This window comes from Malus sylvestris, chromosome 10, assembly GCF_916048215.2.
Source record: "Malus sylvestris chromosome 10, drMalSylv7.2, whole genome shotgun sequence".
NCBI classification, from domain to species: Eukaryota; Viridiplantae; Streptophyta; class Magnoliopsida; order Rosales; family Rosaceae; genus Malus; species Malus sylvestris.
Genome location: NC_062269.1, coordinates 29930510 through 29954974, shown reverse-complemented (window position 1 = coordinate 29954974; position 24465 = coordinate 29930510). Strand labels below are relative to the sequence as shown.

General features: G+C 35.2%; 1 protein-coding gene and 1 long non-coding RNA gene across 11 annotated transcripts; one reads left to right on the top strand and one right to left on the bottom strand.

Moving 5' to 3' along the window:
* Nucleotides 1-13333: 13333 nt before the first annotated feature.
* Nucleotides 13334-16729, bottom strand: LOC126585410 (uncharacterized). Of its 5 annotated transcripts, none has more exons than XR_007610483.1 (6): nt 16571-16729; nt 16340-16414; nt 15978-16059; nt 15575-15667; nt 14027-15342; nt 13334-13902 (listed from the first exon to the last, which is right to left on the bottom strand). It is a non-coding gene; the product is annotated as an uncharacterized LOC126585410 (long non-coding RNA). The 5 variants fall into 5 exon arrangements; XR_007610482.1 differs by having other exon boundaries at nt 14032-15342; XR_007610484.1 differs by having other exon boundaries at nt 13334-14440; nt 15004-15342.
* A 2466-nt stretch (nt 16730-19195) lies between these two features.
* Nucleotides 19196-23915, top strand: LOC126585391 (probable methyltransferase PMT3). 6 transcript variants are annotated; one of them, XM_050249804.1, is made up of 8 exons: nt 19196-19400; nt 20392-20775; nt 20892-21056; nt 21173-21355; nt 21471-22065; nt 22310-22422; nt 22645-22865; nt 23282-23915. In XM_050249804.1, the coding sequence occupies exons 2-8, from the start codon at nt 20533-20535 to the stop codon at nt 23598-23600; spliced, it is 1839 nt and encodes a 612-aa protein (XP_050105761.1). In that variant the 5' UTR covers nt 19196-19400; nt 20392-20532; the 3' UTR covers nt 23601-23915. The 6 variants fall into 6 exon arrangements, with proteins under 6 accessions (XP_050105761.1, XP_050105766.1, XP_050105762.1 ...); XM_050249809.1 differs by having other exon boundaries at nt 19196-19447; XM_050249805.1 differs by lacking the exon at nt 19196-19400 and adding an exon at nt 19472-19676.
* Nucleotides 23916-24465: the final 550 nt, after the last annotated feature.

Here is a 24465-nt window from a genome sequence, read left to right as displayed (position 1 = left end):
TTTTAAACTGATGCCAATGCTAGTAGAAAAGCATAGAAAAACAAAAGCATAATCTACCATGCTTCTAAAAAAAGTTTTTTTTATTTTTTTTCAAAGCATAATAATCAATGTCTATTTAATGAATTTTTCAAATGGCAAGGATACCCGCACATATTTTATAAAATTACAATCATTGCCCCTACATTATGTTCTTTAAAAATTATTATATCACATTAAATACCATATCATTTTTAGTCATTTAACATATTCACAGCAGTTTATATAAAAATTTACCAAAAGATAACAATTGAGGCTCTCTAGGTTTCTCCCGAACCCTAGGAGAGCGACAGGTGACTAAAAAAAATCATTGGATTTCGTTGATTTTCCGGCTGTCTTTGATCATTTGACGGCGTGGAGAGGTATAGGGTTTCGAACAGTTGAGGCTAATTTCATGTTGTAGGGACGACTACGTAGAGGAATCGTGCGGTGTTCTCTGGCGGGCGCACGTATTTGGGGTTTGGTTACGAACACCTTTATGGCTATCGAGGATTTGATGGCGAACTTCGCAGGTAGGTTCGCAATTACGGAGGAAGAAAACAAATTGATTGTTGTTGATCAAATGGAGGCTGCAACACTTAAGTCTTCGAGGGTCTTCCTCGTGGCAAGGGTCCTTTCACACAAAGCGGTAAATAAGGAAGCCTTTAAACGACAGATGAGAAATCTTTGGCGTCCTAAAGCAAATGTGGTGCTGACAGATTTAGAGGATAATCGGTTTGCTTTCGAGTTCAATTCCATGCAGGAACGTACCATTATTCTTCGTGGAGGACCATGGTTGTATAACAAGCAATACCTATTGTTGCTTGGAGAGGTAGATACGTTGACATACCCTACTCGGATTCCTTTGTACTTTCAGGAATTTCAGGTGCAGTTTAAGGGGTTACCCTTATGCTACATGACTCGACATATGGGGGAATTTTTAGGAAATATATTAGGAGAGTACATCCTCACGAATTAAAGTCACAAGGATGAATTATTTGGTAGCATTCTTTGTGTGCGGGTGCGACTGGATGTAAGGAATCTGTTGCGAAGGTTTGTGAATATACAACTGGATGGCAGGCAAATGCAAATTGATGCTAAGTATGAGTAATTACCTCTCACATGCTTTCTGTGTGGAATGATGGACCATCACTACTATAAAAGGGTGTTATAGTGTCAATAGGTGGTGTCGCTTGAATCTAATATAGTGGTGGATAAGACAGTTGCGACACTAACTGAACATGACGTCGAACTTACTGTCGGTTATAAGCGTCATAAAATGTTTATGTCGCTTTTAAACCAACGTAAACATACATTTTAATAATTTTTAAATACTGGTGTCGCTTTTAAGCGACATAAAGTTTTTTAAATACTGGTGTCGCTTTTAAGTGACATAAATTTTATATATATATATATATATATATATATATATATATATATATATTAAATTAAATTTTAAAAATTGGTGACCATTGGATTGGCTTAAATATACATACGATTCAATTGCTTAAGTGTTATACATACAAAATAAATAAATTTAAATCTACTTAATAAATATATATATATACACACACCATGGAACTTGATTGGATATGAATTCTACGAAACTAATTTCGACGGTTATAAATGAAAAATCATGATTTAACGGTTATTTTAACTCCGATTTTGATGATTTTTTACAGCTACACTCCTTGACCCTGTATCAATACAATGAATGAATTTGATCTTCAATTTAAAATATTTACACTAGTGGATACCACAAATCTTATGTTATACTTAACGAAAGTATAAATAAAACTCTAAGTGTTAGTGAATCTATCGTTTTGATGAGATACACATCATACGAAACTAATTTCAACGATCCAACCGTCAAACTTGTTTGTATATGCTTCGAGATCGCATAAGCCAAAAATCACAAAAAACAAACATTCAGAGATCAAATAACGGGACAAAAATTTTGACGGTTATAAACAAAAAATCACGATTTAACGGTTATTTTAGCTCCGGGCCCTGACGTTATATCACTGGGTTTTTATCAAAAGCATTGGGAGACGGTCAGCCAGGATGTGTGTGATGGGGTAAGGCATATTCTTTCATTGGGTCATATGCTTAATAAAATCAATTATACCCATGTCACTTTGATTTCGAAGAAAGTGGATCCCTTAGTGATGACTGAACTTAGGCCAATTAGTCTTTGTAATGTGATTGATACGATATGCTCAAAGGTTCTTACTAGCCGTTTGAAGGCCCTTCTTCCGGAAATTATATCACCATTGCAAAATGCCTTTATACCAGGAAGGTTAATTTCTGATAATTATTTGGTAGCCTCCGAGATTGCACATTATATGACGTTGAAGTTAGATATCAGTAAAGTCTATGATCGTATTGAATGGAGTTTCTTGGAGCAAATTGTGAGAAGGTTAGGTTTCGCAGAGGAATGGATACAATGGATAATAATGTGTGTGTCTACAGTTTCTTATTCATTCAAATTGAATGGGAAGCCTGTGGGAATAGTGTATCCGAAATGGGGAATTCGTCAAGGAGATCCTTTCTCACCCTTTCTATTTGTCTTATGTGCGAAGGGATTATCAGCATTATTTGATTATTAGGAAACACAATGTCGTATTCAGGGGGCCTAGGTATGTAAAGGGGCTCTAAGTGTTCATCATTTGTTATTTGTGGATGATAGCTTTATTTTTTCCAGGAGTTCTTTGTAGGAATGTTTGTAGGTGAAAGAGTTATTGCGCACATATGAAATGGCGTATGAGCAAGCGGTTAATCTTTCTAAAAGTAGTGTTGTGTTCAGTAGGAACCTTATGGAGTTGGATGCACAATTGTTGGCCGATTGTCTAGGGATGGAACGGGTGGAGTATCACGACCGATATCTTGGACTACCGGTGTTTACTGGTAGGTCCAAGAAAGACACATTTGCTTATATTAAAGATCGGTTGTGGAAAAAGTTGCACAATTGGCATGGTTCTTTGTTAAGTAGCACGGGTAAAGATATTTTGATTAAAATGGTTGCTCAGGCAGTGCCATTGTATACGATGCTGACATTCTTGCTACCTAAGTCTTTTTGTGATGAGCTAAATCAAATGGTGGCCCAGTTTTGGTGGGGAAGAGAAGGTGGAAAAAGGAGAATACATTGGGTTAAATGGCAAAGGTTGTGTAAGCCAAAAAGTGAAGGGGGTTTGGGGTTTAAAGATTTATATGCATTCAACCTTGCTTTGCTTGCGAAGCAAGGGTGGAGATTACTACATCAACCTAACTCTCTTGTGGTAAGAATTTTCAAAGCCCGGTATTATCCTACTTCTAAGTTCTTACGGGCTCCAGCTAAACCTAATTCATCATCTTGTTGGGGTAGTGTAGAAGCATCTAGGCATATTATTTGTCGTGGTGCACGATGGAGGTTGGGGATGGTTTACGAATCCATATTTGGGGGGATAGCTAGCTGCCATGAGAACACTTCTTCAAAGTTCTTAGCCCCAGACCGGTAAGGGTACACCCAAAGCTCACGGTGAGATCTATGATGGTAGAGGATGATGGGGTTCAGTGGAATTCAACTTTAGTTCGTAGTTGGTTCTTGGATGAGGAAGCAAATTTGATTTTGAGTATACCATTGAGTTTATTCAATCTTACAGATTTGTTGATTTGGATAAAGGAACCTAAGGGCTTGTTTACTACTAAGAGTGCGTACTTTATGGCTCGATCGGGTCCGGGAATTAGTGGTGATGAGCCTATTGGATCGGTGATTAATGGTGATACAAGATTCCTATGGAAAGCTTTGTGGCGAGCTAAGGTCCCGAGGAAAATGAAAATTTGTGTTTGGCATGCGTATATGAATGATTTGCCTTCCAAAGTTAATCTGAAAAGCAGACGGGCAATTATGGACGATACTTGTGGTTTTTATGATAAAGAGGTAGAGACTGTTGAACATGCTCTTATAATGTGTCCTATAGAGGCAGTGGTGTGGTTTGGAAGTCCATTGGGCATCCGTTTTCTTCATCTAATTGAGGAGGGCTTTGGTCGTTGGTTGGAGTATATGGCACAAAATGTGTCCAAGGAAAGCTTTGACTTGCTTCTTGTTCTTGTTTGGAGTATTTGGAAGGTTCGTAATGAGTTCATTTGGAATGGTGTTGAGGTTTCTCCTTTGGATACCCAAATCAAGCCACAAACATGGTTGGCTGAGTTTAAAAACTGGAATGAGGGGGCACCGCATAACTCTTTGGCAAGAACAACTAAATGGTAGTCGTCGGCCCATGGTTGGATAAAATGTAATTTTGAGGCATCATGGGATGAGCAGGGGTCGATTGGAGGCTGTGGGTTGGTAGTGAGAAGCTCGGAGGGCAGGTTTCTGGCAGCACAGGTGAGCATAGTGGTGGCTGTGAGATCAAATCTTCATGTAGAGGCAGCAGCTGCTAGGGCAGCAGCTTTACTCTTGCGCAGATGGGTCACGGAGCAGGTTCATGTAGAAGGGGATGCATTGTTGGTGATTTCTGCCATTCAAAATGCAGGTGCAACATTTAGTGGTCATTATCGTTATATGTTCGAAGATACGAGGCAGCTTCTGTGGGACTTCAAAAAATGGAAAATCACCTTTGGTCGAAGAAAGACGAATAAGGTGGCTCATCGCCTTGCGAGGTTTAGTCTTATTGTTGATCACCCGGTTTCTTGGTTTGAAAAACCTCCTGATGTAATTTCTCATTTATTATTAGAAGATAGTACTAGTAGTTAATTTGGTGTGGGACACTCTTTTTTCTTTGATCGGGTTGAAAGCCCAGGCAAGGTTTTTATCAAGACTCATTGTAAGCACCATATCCTCAGTTTGTACGTATTTCAATCTTCAATGAATATTGTACTATTCTTCAAAAAAAAAGAGTTTACCAAACATTTGGATACTTTTTTTTTTGTTAAAATCACTTTTACCAAAAAAAAAAAGTTTATCAAACACTCAACAATTTTATTTTACAGTTGTTTACTCTCACAGTACAGCAAAAACATTTTTTTTTTTTTTTAAACACAACAATATCAAACTAACCCTAAGTAGGCTGATTGCTCCATGCATTATTTGCTTGGAAATCTAGATTTTCGTAGCTGTGGTCGGCCCCTCTCTTCAAACCCTAGCCTATATGATCCCCGAGCTACGATGTGTGCCTGAATGTAGAAATATTTGAAAGCTCTAGTTCAACCAAACTTTCTTTGAAGTAGTGCAGATTGTTCTTTTCCTGATAAGGAAATATTGATCTTTGAAAACCTGACAAGGTAACATTGAACTTGGCCTTACTGATTAATTACTCATTGTTTGTTTCTCATTTTCCCCTTTTTACTCAGCTTCCAATAATTGAGAGAAAGCAAACCAGTGCTGTCACCGTGATACCGATCCCTAGCTGGAGTCCGTGATCTTTAAGCTAAAAGCTGGCATTAGAGAGATACCATATATACTGGTTTTGAGCAAATGGTAAACCTTTTTTTACCAGAGTAATTAAACGTTATTCTACATTAAATTTATTTAAATTATTAAAAATGACATTCAAACTTGGACATAGAAGCTTTAGGTGTAGAGAAAGAACGCTTGACTCTGCGTTTATTATAATTAAGTTAGACAAACAATATGAAGAGAACCAGTTCTTTTATTTTCTTTTTTCGAACCAAAAAAAAAAGAGAAACAATTCTATGTTAATTTTTGTGAGACAAAAAGACCCGTGTCTGGCAACCTTTGGCTGTCATCCATGAAAAATGTGATTAAGAGATTAAAAATTAATGTAAGACGTATACGTATATATAATTGTCAATCATGTCCACGTATTTCTCCATCAATATTCTGAGATTCTACGTTTGATAGGTCACACCCTCGTCCACATCAGGAGTACAATTAATAATTAATGAGTGCAGATACTTGGGTGAATTGTTCAAGAGTACATGCATGCCAATCGGCTCATAAATTACCAGGATTGGGTTTGGGGTTCGCACGTTGGCTGGCTGGAGAGCCACGTATATCACATATGCCTCAATTTTTTTTCAGAAATTTTTAGTGTTCTACAAAGAGGTACTAGTCTACTCATATTGTAACATGCATATTATTATCTGTTCATCTTTATATTAAATTTATAAAATATCAGCGGTGTCCACTACATTATGACACATAGATTAATAACAAATCATGAATATACAAACCACACGCCAATTTGTTTCCATGCATGTCACCAGAATGTTGTCGACCACTTTTGTGTGGTCAGTATTGCTAAGCTACTGCTAAATCGAGCACTTGCATCAGCATCGCTATCAAGTCCAAACTATTACTGTAACAGTATTCTGTACACATGAACTTCATTATATCTTAGTCCATGCGCATGGGATTCCACTTGATAATACACACATATATGGATTCCACTTGATAATACAAACATATAATATATATTCGAAGTTGTATGCTATATTCGAAGTCGTAACAACTGATGATGGTTTTTTTTTTTTTTTTTTTTGTGGAAACCTTCACGGTACGAGGGAAATTTTATTGATAACGAAAAAAAAGTTACATCTAGCCAGAGTGGACATAAACCTTACCCCACAAAAAACAAAGACAACAAAAAGGAATACACTAAAAAGAAGGGGGTGACATAAACCTTACCCTTCTAGAAACAAAAAACAAGAATGATACAAAAAAAAAAAGGGGGTACATGAAACCTAATCCCTCTAGAACCAAACATAAAGGTCTAAACCTGCAAAATAAGTCAAACAACACCATAAAATTAGGAGAAAAAACAACTGATGATGGTTAATTAACTATATTCGTTATTGTTGTGTTAGATATTTCTTCAATTGCTATATGTTCAAAGATTAAAATGATAGCTCCTTTTTTGAGTCAGTTGTCCTCAAAGATATTTTGTAACTGTGGTATGACAATGACAAAATTATGGGGCGTCAGAAATTCGAGAGCCTCATAAAATCGGGGTTTGTGCGGTAATACGGTACCACCTTCATTCCGAGGGTTGGCCCCCTAAGAGTTGAGTTCATTGAAATGGTAGTACATGTTCGATTTGTATTTGATAGTTTAGGATCATTTGATTGTAAATGAAAAGTGTGTGTATATATATATATATATATATATATATATATATATATATATATATATATATATCTGCTTGGTCTTATATATATCATGTACAATATAATGTGGACCCAACAACAAATTAAACAGTTCGAGGACAACCTCCCATGCATGCATCAATCTAGCTAGCTAACTTATCCACTAATCATCGATTGTGTGATCCACATTTTTTATAAAGGTAAACAAAACACTGAAAAGGAGAAAAAGGATGATCGAATTATAAAGAAAAATACGTATTAGTTAACGTCATGGTGTCTCTTTGTTAGCTAGCTACTCAATTATTGCCACCAAAGACGTTTTCATGTTAAGAAACAATGAGGTGGCTAACTAGATCAAGTAAATATACCATGTTTTGTCATGTAAAATGCTACCAACTTGGTAGTTAGCTACTCAATTATTGCCCGCCCAGCTCCGTCCCGCTAATTTTATGGACCTGCCCCATCTCGGTAATTTTGTGGTCCTGCCCCATACTCATCTCAAATCGCATGGACCGTCTCGACCTGCAGGTCCAAGACTCGTCCTAACCCGCAGGTCCAAGACCCATTTGCCCAAACCTACCCAAAATGTGTAAACCAACAATATGTGTAAAATTGTAGTAAGAGAGCAGATCACATGCATATATATTGCACCTGTTACTTTGCTTGATATACCACCCTTAAAAGTCCTTTTGTAAACTGTGTGTTTGTTTTTTTGTTCCCTACTTCAGACAACTCCCTTCACATCAGTCCTGTCTGGAGGACTTCAACGTCCATGCCTGCAGCTAGCTTCTCCACACCAAAATAGTGTACCCCTCTTGGCCACCAACTAATTAATTAGTAGTAAACCCAATAATTCCTTGCCATGGCATCCTCTATTTATGACATTACCCTAAACCCTAATTAGCAAGGACTATTCAATTTAACTGGAATAATGTTTATCTTTTTAAATATTGGTGAGGCAATTAAGCTACATTAACTCGAGCAAACCATGAAAAGAGAAAGAAAAAGAAGAAGAAGAGAGGATCTAGATTCAAGTTGCGAAATCTAGTTATGTTAATCTGTTATAATTGACCAATTAATTGAATTGATTCACAAATGAAGAAGACAATGTTGAAAACGTGTTTGGCTTTCTATCACGATGACAAACACTAACAAGCAAGGACAATAATGATTAAATTAAGACAAATATAAATCAAACACTCCTTAATTTAGGCAGGGCCGATTGCCAAATAATTAAACTTAACACATTATCATTTTGCACCACAATTTTTTGAAAGTGAGAAGTTTTTAAACTAAGTTCTCGTAAATGAATTATTATAATTGTTGTATTGCGAGGTAACTGAAATTTCAAACTCCCTCAATATAAATATTATCATGTATGAATAAATAAAAAAAATAAACCACTCAACCCTAATTTCAACGTGACGGTCCTATACGCGGTTGAACTCACATCAACCTATAAAAAGGTTATAAAATACCTAATTAAAGTAAATGTTATCTGCCTAGCAGATTAACCAAAGTTAAGAGTAATACTTAACTTTCACGAAAAGGATATAATCAATATCAAGTTCAACTCCAAGTCCAAGTCTGAGTCCAAAAGTGCCTGCATGAACAATTAATGCAATCGACGTCGTTTCAACAATGTACATAAATATTCTCTTCATTGGTTTCATTCGTGTTGACCCTACACCACCATTAAACTTGTTTGGACCAAAGCATATAATAGCTTGTGGACATATTATTAGAAGTAAATTGATTTTCATGGTCCAAAAGCCTTCTCCAGATAATTTACATATTTTTATAAAGTGAATACTTCCTGGATGTTGTTCGCAATTCCTTTTGAACTGCTAGTGTTTTAATTTTTGTCTTTTCTTTAATAAAATTTGGAGATATTTTAGATGCGGTCCTTAATCCTTAACATTCTTTGACTAAAACCTTAATGATATTCAAAGTTTAATCAAAGTCCCTTAACTTTGTACACCTCATTATATTACAATTAATATTTACATTTTTATAGTTTTGACATTAATTGTTTGATATTTTATGAGATTTATAATCCTATAAATTTAAAATCCCTCATTATAATACTATTAGAAACGGTTACAATAAAAAATTCAAACATTTTGATTGAATAAATGGATAAAAACTATGTAAAAATAAGAAACAATAAATGGCAAAAGAATGTATCCATAGTGTTAAAAAAATTGGTACATTTCACATATAACAAAGTGGTATATTAATAAAGAAGAATGGGTACATTGTAAATAAATTAGGGTATAGATAAAAGATTAAAAAATTATGAGTACAAATGAATTTTAAAATAATATAGGAGCTAAAAGAAATTAATACATGGGTACAAAATAAAACTAAAAAGAAAATACTACAAATTTAAAAAAATGTTGCAAATTAAAAGTGGGTACAAACTAAAAATATAAATATATGATACAAAGTTTAGGCATAAAACATAAATATACCATATGTAATTTTTCTATCATTGATTAAATATACAATGTCACGTGACGGTATACACATGAGTACAAACACAAATAAAATTTTAAAAAATATGGGCACAAAAAGAAACTAATATATGTGTACAAATTAAAAATGAAAAAAAAAATGGTACAAATTAAAAATAGGTACAAACCAAAAATAAAAATATATGATAAAAAATTTAACCATAAATATAAATATACTAATTGTAACATTTTTAACACTAAGGGAATATATTTAAAAATAAAAATATTTTATTATTCAAATAATTAATGATGTTATTAATACTCAAGGACCTTGATCAAAAATTGAAAATGAATAGAATTTTAATCAACGAAGTAGCAAAAAGAATGATGTAAACCTAATGTATTTTACAAAAACAGAGCTAAATCAAACAAGGATATCCAACCCAGCTACCATGATACACACCTGCATGGACTGTAACATCCAAAATAATCAACTACATATCTACACCTAAAAGTATATCATTTAGTTGAGATCATGTTATTTGGGAGGAAGACTTAACATATGGGTGCCATGTCAATTGAATCCCAAGGCCACGTCACAACGACACATGTCTATAAATGAGAGGTCAGAAATTGGAGGAGAGAGATCATATCAGATGGACACTATCGTTACGTTATAGGCTCGAAATACAACTAACATAAAGTATTGTATATTCACAAGTATTGAAATTATTTGATAATTTGTTTAGTCTTTCTCCCATAGTGATTGTTTTATGGTTGTTTTATTTGCTTTTGTCATCCCTTTCCTTTTTTCATGGGACCAATTTGCCGTAATTGGCTATCATATTAGGCCTATCATGAACACTTCCATATAGTATTGTTATGTTTTTGATGTGGATATTTGATTACGGGATTGGTATCTATTAAATTATAATGTGTAAGTTGAATGAATAATATTTTTTTCATTGATGAAGATGGATATTACCGTTAACCGATAGGGAATCTGTTACCCTGTGGGTATGGTTATGGATAACCTCCGATTGTTAATTTGCGGTTATGGATATGGTTAATTTTTCTGATTATTGAGGTGGATATGTCATTTTCTCCCCAAACCGAACCGTTTCCTTCCCTATTTGGGAGGAAGACTTACCATGGGTGCCATGCCAATTGTATCCCAAGGCCACGTCACAACGACACATGTCCATAAATGAGAGGTCAGAGATTGGAGGAGAGAGATCACTTCAAATGGACACTATCGTTACGTTATAGCCTCGAGATACAACTAACATAACACCCTTATTTTATGTAAATTATTGTTCATATTTGAATATCATTTTAAACGCAATAACTTGTATGAAACGAGTTGAGCACACGTTTGAAGGGAGAAGAGATAACAAGAGGGTTGCATGCATAAGGATCATGTTATCTTCTTTGAGCTAGCTAGTTCTAGGGTTTGTTAATAGCAATTATGTACTCTGAAATCTTAATCTATAAGAAATGTATAATATTACCCAAAAAGTGTCACATCCATGCCAAAGATCTATCTAAAGTTAAAGTGTCCGATTAGACATTTCGTTGTTAGTTTACTTATATGACTAATTTTGCAGTTGAATAAGTTAGAATGTTGAGATTAATTAACAGATTAAATTGTGATTGAATATGGCCCACTGAAAATCATTTCTAACTCCCTATTTATGTAACTCTGAGATTTTTAAATGGAACATTCTGAATGATTTAGAACTAATTTAATATTACTTTTAAAATAGCTGAAAGCACATTATGTTGAAACATTTTTGGAATCAATATTTAATAAAAATACAAGTGAATCATGAAAAAACAATTGAAGTACTTCCTACAATAAGCACATAACTAGTGCTTCTTACAGGAAACACTTTAAGTGCTTTTGGAACTCAAAAACGTTTTTCTAAAAGCATTTTTTGTCATTTTAAAAACACTTTCAAGTAGTTCTTAATTAGTATATTCAAGGCTTTTAGCTTTCGATTCTTTCAGTTGGCGTATTCCGCTTAGCCATATTTGGCCTATTTATTCTTAAATTTATTTCTTAGCATGCATGTCATTCTAATTTCAAAACATTAACTTCATAAGTCTTTTTTTTTTTTTTTTTTTTTTTTTTTTATAAATATAGAAAAGTGATATTGAGAGAGGAGAAGTCAAAGAGTGAACACCGAATACACAGAACAATACACTTAATCGACAGAATAACAATTTTTTTTATATAAGAAAAAATCAATACTAGTCAGAAATTATTTTCGTCTTAAAATTTTCACTAAGTGATTTATTTAATGTCCCTAAGATCTCCAAATCGTGGTTAGGCAAATAAATAATAATAACAATAATAATCTCCAAATCAACAGCAAGAAGAAGTAATTAGGATGTCGATCTGTAGTCCAAAACAATTCAGCTTGAGTGTTAAGCTTCTAAGTTATATCCAAAAAGGAACAAATAGGATGACAAAAGAAGACAATGATCGGTTGATGTCCAAGATTACTAGAAAATTTTAATTGTGACGGGAATACAAGTGGTACACCACTTGTTTTAATAGAAATTGTGTGAAATTTTATTTTTTATGTTATTAACTTTTTAGCACACATATCCCACAATTTGTATAATGACACATGGTATATCATCTCTTGTACCGGTCACACTGAAAAATCTCTCCAAGATTACCACTAAATCTGGCGGATTAGGTTCAAATCCATGGGGTGAAATCCAAACATAAATTCTTAAAGCAAGGATTACCCAAATAATTGCCTAGCTAGCCACAAGAAACCCAAAGATTCTGCTCGTGACTTATTAAGGATATTTAATTAATTAAACATTGCACGGACACAATAGTAGAACTGGAACCTTATGCATGTCGATCCTTAAACACGATTACGACCAAAATTATAGAATTGACCCTCTCAGATTGCGTCGAAAATATCTCCATCCTTGAAGTTGAAGCAGCAACCGAAGATAACATGAGAAATATTGATTTAACCAACCAACAACAGCACCAGAATACTCCAAGCTAGCAAGAACCCACCAAGACGTTCATGTTTGAGCATCAAACATGTATTAATAAGTACAAAAGACACACCTAACACTTCCAAATTTCACAATGATTAGACAAAGCTTGTTTCCTGAAAAATCTGAAGGCTCGTTTAGTGTCCAGGATAAGATTGGAGCCATGTTGAAAGAAGAAATGAAGAAATTTTGTCTAAGCTAAAAGTAAAAGATGAATTGCTGATCATGAAGGAAATTGATCGCTTCTAATTCCGCACAAAATAGTAGGATATAAGTAGCTTATAGATTATCCCCTTTAATCCCTATAAAAATAAAAAATTTCACACATCTGCCTCCATTTCTTACTTCAACAGACATGAATCTAATGATTTATCCTTCATTCCAAACGACTTTATCACCAAATGTCTCTTCCAATGCAATTGACTCAACACCTTCACCGCAGAAACATGCGAAGGTTTTGGGATGGTGGTGGGATTGCGGTACTGGTTAAGTAATGATGCTTGTGCATTCAAGCATTTCTTGTGTATATCGATTGTCCCATTATGCATAACCAAATTGTGGTAAGCTAGGCCAAGTGGTTAGTACTTAAAAATACGAACTTTCAAATCATATTCTCTCAAAGACTGCAATAGTTTAGAATATCACATTGTAGGGGAAAAAAATAGTAATATGAAAATATAGTATTTCTCACGTCAATAAGAGTTTAATCTTTTAGAACTGGGAATAATAGAAATTAAATAGCCACAAAATGGTGAATATGAATGTGATTGGAGAGTAAATTTCTAATATCGAATGTCAATCTACAGTATCTAATACATATTGTTCGTATTACTAACAACGAAGTAGACTCATATCCGGTACCAAACAATCTTTTCCCAATTTGATTTTGAAATTTTTAGGTGCTTCTTTGGTCCTACAACTAATATTAGTCGTTGTCCATTTGTTATGATTCACATTCATGAGAAAAAGCCCAGATTCAATTCAATAAAAGCAGTATTATGGAAGGCTATCAGTTAGTTGTATTTCTTTTGTCCCAAAGTCTTGTTGGACAGGCTCTCCACCAGCCCTCCGAAGTCTAGCATGCCACCAACTGTTGTATTTTGTAGTCGGACCAGCTGCTTTCAGATCATCCGCGACAGCTCCCCGCTGTCTCGAACATCCCACATACTCTGAAGAACTATGAGGTTTTGGTGAAATTCGAATAGCAGCATGTTGACTTGCACACCAGGTAGTTCTGTCCACAGCCTTCACCAGTGATAGCAGCGAGATGTCCAACAAAAGGAGCTCCGAGCGTACTCTACTGTAACTCATTTTCCTACTGTGCTTTCAAGTACAACGTATTACAAAAAATGGATAATCAAATCAGAAGAAATGAATTAAGCATGAATTCACATGGATGCTGTAGAACTGAAAAAAAATATCAGATATGAAAGGAATAATACAAGACCTAGCAGATCTTCTATCCTTCATGCTCATGCGGGTTGGGCTGGTTTGCTGATACGATGACTTTGTTTGTTCGTCCACATTGGACGGCCTGCAAAAATTCTGGTCATGTACCTAGTAGAACGTATATTCAGCAGCGCTGGTATACCTATAATAAGATAGACAGCCAAGAGAAGCACAACAATCTTATGAACCCATGGGGCTGCTAGTACTATTCCTGTTTTTCAATCTTTTGAGACTTGAACAACTAAGCCTGTCAGTCTCTTGGCAGTTTTGAGATGACCTGAGCCTATTAGATCACAAAGGTGAAATCTCATTAGTGGAGAAAATCGAAGACCCGTCTTCTCTAAAGGAGCCATCATCATTTATTTGCACCTCCTGGGGTTTAGAAGAGAAAGAATTTCCTTTCTTCCCTGAACAAAGAGGATATCGTGATTCAAAATTTAGACAATTTTCCTGTTCAAGCTTTAAAAAAATGCAGTAAAATGCCAGAGAAAACTCAATCTCCATAAGTGTCGAATGGCCATGGTACTTCAAAATCTCAAAGCTAACCTTTTGAATAACAAAAGCTATGTCTCTAATCTAGCAGCCTACAAGTTTACAAAGTTAACCTTTTATTATATACCTGAGAGAGGCCTTTTAGTACTGAACCAATATTTGAAATCACAGACCAGTGAACATTTTGATCAATAAGTTGCCGAGTCTAGAAGTAGATTTCATAGTTAAAAAGCTGGACACCGTCAAAAAATTCAAAAGGAACCCAATAAACAGAACTAAGGGGAAGCATTCCCCATAAAAGGAGCTGTATAAAAATCTTTAAGAGGAAAGATATAAATCAAATCATGCTCAGTGTAAAATTATTTCACTAGTTTCCGACACCACAGACAAAATAACCATAGAATGTACCATATAATCAATGAGGGAATTCACACAGCTGCAACATATTATACTATTGAATAAGTAAAAGCGCACTTACAAAGAAAGCCAGAATTGATTAAGAGGGAGATGTGTTCATCCTTCACCTTTCCTCCACGAGATAATAATTTACACTGCCGCAAACCATTTTTCATTTGGATTGTAATTGTATTGTATTGTATCTACATAGCGACTTGTTCAATCATTATCTTGTTAAGCGCATTAAACTGCCTTAAAAGAAACCTTCTCCGAGAAGTACACAGATACTCCAATCACTCACAAGTTCTTGATGTCCAATACTGGGTTTGAGTTTCAAATAAATAACGTGTCACTTAAACCACTTAAAAACTTCAAGAATATCTTCGTCCTTTTCTTCGAATCTTTTCACAACCTTTTCCATCTACATATATATACAGACAGTAAGAAGTTCATCAATGTACTGCCATGTCCTAACAAGGTTTTGACAAGGCACAAAATTGGAGGAAGCACACACCCAGACCACGTTTAGTGGACATTCATTACTTCTTTTTACGACAAGATAGCAAGATAGAGAAGCATTCCTCACTTAGAAAATATATGATAAAATGCAATCCTGCTTCTGAATAAACATGTAAATATTCTTGTAAACAAACCTGGCAAAGATAGTTATCCAAAAAGATTATTGCATGATCGTACTGTCCAGTATTTAACTTGAAAACCCGTAGCACCTTCTCTCTTCTCAGAGTCTGCAAAATATTAGTAACCTAGGTCAGTCATAAGAGACTCCTGAAGGAAGAAGGTGCCAACTATCTTAAAGTGACATTGCACCTCACACCTAGAATCGAATTCCACCGTTGATGGAAAGAAACAAAAGTGTCAAGTTCTCTCAAATTTTGGGATAAAGTTGTATATGTACTGATCAGTAACTAAGATCATCGATTCAATTCTCAAGCAAAAGGGCTTCACAACAACATTACTACTCTTGTAAAAAGCAGATTAAAAATGTATTCGAACTTCAAACAAATTCCTGTTATCTTCTTTCAAGTTCTCACAGACCTCTAAAATCTCGGTCCACCTGCGTTCTGTCGTCTACAATGCTATACAACTGTGACCGCAAAATGAAAAGCTGAACTGTTACCTGAAAAAGGCATGAATCAAACAAAAATCAAATTGGCTAGAGCACCCAAGTTCGAATCGGTCCCCTGTATAATTAGATTATAATATCGCTCAAATAAAACAAACAAAAACCAAATTGCCGCGACGAATACAACTGACTAACCACCACTTTAAACGGTGGCAAACACTTAGGAAACAAGAAAGGCTACAAGTTCACAACTATTCAATTAACTCAGCTGCTTGTGAAATCTGAAACTTTAAAAAAAACAATCACATCAAAATCAAAAGTTTAGAATCCTAACCCTTTCGTTGTTCGGAAACTGAGCTCGCATCATCCGAAGACCCAACCAACGTGCTGCTGAATGTAAGATTTTCCTCTGCATTTGCCCAACAATTAATAATTGCTGATTAATATGAACTACCCAAATGCAATAAAACATTTCCCAGATTTTCAAATCCATAAAAATGATCAACTAAAAGTGTAAAAAATACAAATTTTAATTCTTTTTTATGAAAACAGTGAGGATATGCACCTAGCCTTGGAATCTGATCGAAATCGCCGGTTGGGGCATCAATGTCTGCTTCTCGCTGCGTTTTTTACCTTTGAAATATTATTCGCCATCTTTTTGCTTGTGGGGAGGATCCGAAATTCGATTTGGGATTTTAGGTCGTAAAAAAAAAAAAAAAAAAATTTAACCAAAAACTTCCTGTACTGATTATTTTAACAAAAAAAAAATCATATTTTTATATTAAAAAATTAATCATAGAACTTTTCACTTTATTTTTTATTTTTTTAAAATTCAAAAATTTTAAATCATTTTCACTAATTTAAAAAAAAAAAAACCTAAATCCAATGGTCTGATTTGGGGTTTTGCGAAAAGTTTGAAGCTTTTTGCTTTGCTTGTTCATGTCGGTTGGAGGAAACCCCGTAAAGATTGGCTTTTTTACCGCGCGACGTATAACTAACGGTTAAATTGACCAAAAACGACATGTTGTCTGAGTGGGCCAGTCATGCCAAAAATACTTCACGATATTCTTTTATGCAAAGCAATATTGGTGGGCCAGTCACGCCAAAAATACTTCACGATATTCATAAATGTCGCTGTTCATGCTGTAATTTTATATGTTGTCTCATATAAACGTGCTTTTTACTGGAATGCTCTGGATCCAGAGTTTTTATTTAATATTTTAATAAAAGATATAAACATTTCGATTCGTATTTAATAAAGTGTACTTTTTGACCAAAAAAAAATTCATTGATGAAAGATTTTGGTATTCACTTTTAAGGGAAGGGATCTCATCCGGATCTCTCCCATCAAGTTCTAAGGATTCAAAGATCCGGATTCTTAAAATTTGAATTATAATAACTTTTAGATAATCTTCTTATTTGTAATCGTTGGATTAAATTTCAACGATCTGAATTTTCCGATTCTTAGGATTTGGTGGGAGAGATCGGATGGTATCTCTTCCTCACTTTTAATATACAAATTCCTTAATGTTAAGGGTATAAGATAAAGTAATGGGGAATTCTAATTTAATAATACTTGACCTCAAACGCCATCTCATGCAATCACGTCGAAGTAGTTGCATCATGGCCGATCCAATTCAATAGCTTAGTGACCTCCGGTTTGATCTACTAGCAGACAAAGAATTGTATTGAAAATATCAATTGATAATTGCACATTAAATAAGAAATGTTTGGTGAGGACCTGCCGACTTTAGTTTAACGAGTAATGTTATTCATACTATGTTTATTTTATTTTATTTTCATATTATCTTAGGTGATATTTGATATAGACATCCACAACATTTAAATTAATCAGATTTTTAAATTTAGTTCATTATTTAATAAACTAATAATTAAGAAAAACTAATTAATTAAATGATGATTGTGGTATATGAGGAGTCTTTCTCCTTCCTTTCCTTAGGTTTTGCAAATTTTTCAAATGATGTGGCTGTCCACATCAAAAATGTGGTATAAAAATATGGTATGAATAACTTACTCCAGTTTGATACAATATAAGTTTAAACGACAAATTCAAAAATGTTTAATGAAAACTATATATACAATATGAAAAAAGTTATCACGGTAAATTATATTGTTAAATTATAAATATATAAATTAATCGCTTAGACTTAGAGTATATTAGTTTATTTGAAATAAAAAAAGTAACATGAAAGATGCATGGTATGAGATTAACTCTTTGTGTCACTCTAATTCCTATTTTGCATGTAGTGCATTATAAAGGAAGTCAATAATTAGGCTAATTTGAACACTTACGTGTCGTAAAGATATATAAGAACGCTGTGATTCTAATTCATTCTTTTGCAGTTATTACATTACAAATTATAATGTGTGAATCATTTTAATTTTGTGTGTGTAACAAAACACAAAGGAATTGAGAATTAGACTAATTTAAATGCACAAGTGCCATTAGATGTAGATTGAAAATTAAGAATAAGGACCTAACCGCAAAACAATTGTGATGTCTCAGATTAGAGGACTATTTTGCATTGTCCCAAATATGAGTTTTCATGTGAGAACTCCTTATTTATTGCATTCAGTGGACTCACTTTCTATTGAGCACCTACATACTTGTCTTGGTGCGATTCTAACCAATATCTCCAAACCAGTCACTCTGACACCATCCATGGAGAGAAGACATAATATGTATTAACCTATATGAATGGACCAATTTTCAATCTATAATATTTAGTGTGACAACTTTAAACAATAATACTTACCTTTATACTAATCCAAATTAATTTAATATGTAAAATGTTCATAAAGACCTGGTGAATGTGTAGATTTACACAGTCAGCCTCACACAATTAAGACTTTGGCACTTGACTTCACTTGTAAATGAGAGGTCTTAGGTTCGATTATCACCAAAGGTAAATTTAGACCACATTATTAATAGATCATTATGAGATTGAATTCATCACTTATCTTAGCGTAAATAAGCTAAATTAAAAAAAAAAAAAAAAAAAAGAACCGGACACTTCCCATCCCACTTGCCACCAATGCTTTGTAAAAAATAGTGAAAAAAGCAAAGGACTTTTCACTTTCACGCGCCAAAATCTCCCATGTGACGTGTAAATGCCGCGTATTCACTCACTCGTCTCTCCCAAACGACCACCTGTATCTGTCGTGTTTTCTCACCGTCGCCGTCTCTCTCTCTCTCCTCTGTAGATCTCACTCTTTGTTTATTACTCGAATAGATCTCACTCTCTCTCTCTCTCTCTCTCTGAGTCAAATTCTCACATCACACATTCTTTTTCAATATTCTCACTCCTCCCTCACAAGAATTAAGGACCCCATCTCTCTCTCTCTCTCCTCTGAGAAAAATCCATCGCAACAAGGTACGTCCTCTGCTCAATCCTCATCCAACAACGGACGCCATCTAACGGTTCCGATCCATCCCCACTCTCCAATCTCACTTACTCTGTTTATGGCCCATCTGCAATTTCGAGTCTCTCTCCAATAAAGATTTTTTTACTGTTTTTCTAAAAAATTTCATCTGGGCAATTTCAAATCGGACGTTTTCAGCTTTGGGAATTAACGTTGCCGACGCTTTTTGCGATTTCACGAGCTGGGTCGTATCAATCTCTGTCTATTCTTGTTTATTAAAGTTGAAGGTGTCACATTTATTCTGTATATGGCAACTGTCAACTGTCGGTGCTTTTTCGTCTGCTAATGCCTTGCATCTTATTTTTTGGATTTCTTGTTTCCGATTTTATCCTCCTTCCTCTTCATTCTTATGCTTTCTATTGGTATCATTCGTTTTTATATGCCATTTATTTCAGCTATTTAATCTGTGCAGACAAATCAGGTAGCGGTACTTTTTTTTTTTTTTCCAGATTTGTTCCTCTTTGAAGGAACTGGGTCAGACTTGAATTCATTTTTTGATTGCTGGGATTCAATTTTGGTAGCTTTTTGTACTTGTTTCACTTGCTTTGGTTTGGTTGGTGTCGGTTTGTGAGTATCTAACACTACCTTTTAGCCGTTAGTTTCTGGTTTTCCTTTTCTGTTTTAATTAATGACATTAGGTATTATCTCAAGTCACAAGTTAATATCTTCTTCTTTTTCGTATAATATGGATTGGATTAGGATGATTCATTGTGAATCTTTGCGATTTTACTAAATCGAGTTATGGGGTTCTCTTCCTTTTCATAAGAAAATACAGTGGAGTCATAGAGAAACTTCATCTGGATTACTTGAAGTGATGAGTTGAATGTCTTAATCTTATATGTTAATTTTCAATTTTTGAATTCGTAGTATCGCGGATCATTTTCTTTATGTACTGGCGTTGTATCTGTAATCAAAGGAACTAACCAGTTTAATGTTGTTTAGGTGATTGAAGCTGTTTCTGAAGTGAGACATCGACTGATCTTCCTTTTGGAGTGAAACTGGAGCTGGCATCTTGTAGCTTGATTTTGAACTCTGCATGTTGAAGTTGAAGTAGAAGGGTGATTTTCTTGTTGGTTTCCAACAATGTCTCGGGGGAGGACTGACGGGAGCCAAAAGAAACGTTTGGTCACCTCAGTTCTTGTTTTGGTAATCATTTGTGGTCTCCTATATTTGTATTCTAAGAAAAATGGTTCCTCCGCTCTCGAGTATGGCAGTAAGATTAGAAAATTTGGTTCTACTTACTTGGGTGTGGATGAAGATGTTGACGATTCACCTCCCAAACTTGGTGAAGATGAAGAGGATGGCGTTATATTGAAGAGCATACCGGTGAGTTGCCTTCGCTAATATTTACTATGTCGTTTCACTTCATAGTGTACTTATGAGTTATTTATCTGAGTTATATATATTTTTAGACTAATATAAGTATGTTTTCAATGATGAAGGTCTGTGATGATAGACATTCAGAACTGATTCCTTGCTTAGACAGAAACCTTATCTACGAAACAAGATTGAAATTGGATCTGTCTTTGATGGAACACTACGAGAGACACTGCCCAGTGCCTGAAAGGCGATATAACTGTTTGATTCCACCTCCTCCCGGATATAAGGTGAGATCCTGCTTAAGTCTTTACATCAAATGGAATTGAACGAGGAAAGTTTGTATTAGAAGTTTCACTTGAATAATATAGTCTGAAAAGATTTCCTGCTGTTTTTATGTAAATAGATCCCAATCAAGTGGCCTAAAAGCCGAGATGAGGTATGGAAAGCAAATATACCTCATACCCACCTTGCGACTGAGAAGTCTGACCAAAAGTGGATGGTTGTCAAAGGTGAAAAGATTGGATTTCCTGGAGGAGGTACACACTTCCATTATGGAGCTGACAAGTACATCGCATCAATGGCTAATGTAAGACAGTGGCCCTTTACAGGGTAAAAAATTGAATTAATGAGTAGAAATTTAGTAAATCTGTAATATTTTCTTTCATGATAAAACACTGACTATTTTTTATTTGGATTGGCAGATGCTCAACTTTCCTGAGAACATTTTAAATAATGGAGGAAGGCTCCGAACAGTCCTTGATGTTGGTTGTGGTGTTGCTAGTTTTGGAGGATACCTGCTGTCTTCTGATATTATCGCAATGTCCTTGGCACCTAATGATGTTCATCAAAATCAGATCCAGTTTGCATTGGAGAGAGGAATTCCTGCATATCTTGGTGTTTTAGGGACCAAGAGACTCCCTTACCCTAGTAGATCTTTCGAACTGGCTCATTGTTCTCGCTGTAGGATTGATTGGCTTCAAAGGGATGGGATACTTCTCCTTGAGTTAGATAGGGTACTTAGACCTGGAGGTTATTTTGCCTACTCATCTCCTGAAGCCTACGCACAGGATGAAGAAGATCTTAGAATTTGGAAAGCTATGAGTGCCCTTGTGGAACGGATGTGCTGGAAAATTGCTGCTAAAAAGAACCAAACTGTTATTTGGGTCAAGCCGCTGACTAATGATTGTTACATGGAAAGACCGCCTGGTACTCAACCACCCCTTTGCAGATCAGATGATGATCCAGATGCTGTCTATAATGTGAAAATGGAGGCTTGCATCACACCATACTCTGAGCGTGAGTCCTATTTCCTCCATTTTCTAAACGATTTCTATAATTTCTGTGCTTTGTTAGTTGTCTTGAGAAGTCTCGAAGTAACAAGCCAGAACCTTTTTTGGTCTATTACATTGTTATTTGAGAAATACTAATGTAGAAAATGGACTCACCCGGAACTATAGGTTGCTGATACTTTTGCAGTATCTAGTTGTTTAAATAGCAGAGTTGAGAAAGCATTTACATTTTGTTGGTGTGTTCTTTTCAGAAAACCATAGAGCAAGAGGAAGTGGTTTGGCTCCTTGGCCTGCTCGATTGACAACGCCTCCACCCCGTCTTGGTGATTTCGGCTATTCCAGTGACATATTTGAAAAAGACATGGTAATTCTCAAAAAACCTGCATCTTTTTTACCTACTCTGCCATGGTAATATTCAAACAACAACAACAACAAAGCCTTTTCCCACTAAGTGGGGTCGGCTATATGAATCCTAGAACGCCATTGCGCTCGGTCCTGTGTCATGTCCTCCGTTAAATCCAAGTACAAGTCTTTTCTTAGAGTCTCTTCCAAAGACTTGGTGTATGACAGTATTGATGTGTTGCAGGAAGTTTGGCAACAAAGAGTTGAAAATTACTGGAATCTTTTGAGCCCAAAGATTAATTCCGACACAATAAGGAATGTGATGGACATGAAGGCAAACTTGGGTTCATTTGCAGGGGCTTTGAAGAACAAAGATGTTTGGGTTATGAATGTGGTGCCCGAAGACGGACCTAACACACTAAAAATAATATACGACAGAGGACTGATAGGCTCAGTACATAATTGGTACGTTGGACAATCTTTATGAGTTAATATGCCTTTTGTTTTTGATATTCACTCCCTGTATGATTGGGACAAACAGAAAGATGACGATGAGGATGGTACTACTCACTGCTGGTAAGGCAAACTAGCCCATGAAAAATTTCAATTAGAAACTTGTAGAACCTTGAACCGTTGAGGTAGTTGGTGTTTAGAATGAGAAATTCCCACCTACATAGTTATGCTGCCATGTATAGATTTGTTGTTACTCTTGAAATATTACTAGGCAAGATCTCAGGCTTACTTTCAATCTTAGGAACGAGAGAACCTTTGTTGGATTGCATTAGGCATAAGTGCATGATGTATAAACATGATACCAATTTTCTTTGCCATTGTAACATTGATCAAATATTGATATATTTGTGTGGTGCAACTTGTGACAGGTGTGAAGCCTACTCGACCTACCCACGAACTTATGATCTACTTCATGCTTGGACCCTCTTCTCCGATATTGAAAGGAAAGGATGTAGCAGTGTTGATTTGTTAATTGAGATGGATCGCATCCTGAGGCCCCAAGGTTTCATCATTGTGCGTGATAACCGAAAGGTGGTGGAGTTCATAAACAAATATATGAAGGCGTTACACTGGGAAGCAGTGGCTACCGCTGATGCAGAGGGAGGCACCGAGCAGGATGATGATGTGCTGTTTGTTATCCAGAAAAAGATTTGGCATACGAGCGAGAGCTTTAGAAATGTAGATTAGCGCAATATGATCCCGGCTTTTCACAGGGCTGATGATACTGCTGGTTTTATTTATAATTTTGTTGCATTTGCTCAGGTTACTTTTTTGTTTTCCTCAGCTTTTCCAATTTTCTTTGTTCCTCTAACTGATACAGAAAGGTCACAAAATATGTTTACATTCTATTTATAATTCATTGGGAAATTGTAAGATAGTCACTTTCTGCTATTGATTGGAGAAAAATAGAGGCATAGCCCATCTGCCTATGAGAGGATTGAATCTGTAATCTTTAGCAATATATATGATACTAACGGAAAAGTATACGTGTGTTTTTCTCTATGCACTCGAGTTCAAATTTCATCCTGCTCTTTAATTTAATTGAAGATGACGTTTTTTGGAGTTAGGCCATTCTTGGAGCTTGCAGAGGATTGGGCATATTGGATTAGGATTGTAATTTAAGGTTATCATTTTGTTATTTTGTTTCCTAGTTTTCTGGAAGGCCTTATTTAGGCAGGATTAGGAATAAGGTGCTGTTTATAAGCGCCAACCAGCCACAAGGGTTCCACTACACGACTTGGCGAAACTCTGGTGAATTGCAAACTACAAACTACAAGGGTGATTTTCTTTTACTTAACTCTAATTAATATATATATATATATATATATATATATATATATATATATATTGTATTATGATTATGCGTAACTAATTCTTTTTGCTAGGACATTGTGGAGCAAAAAACGATCACAAAGTGACACGTGGACTTTGGGACAAAAGAAGACAAAAATACCCTTGAGGTATAACGGAATTCCTACGCGCAAGTAGTGGGTAATCATCCCCAACCAATTAAAAAATGCTCCAAAAGAGGTAACCAATTCCAAACTATCTC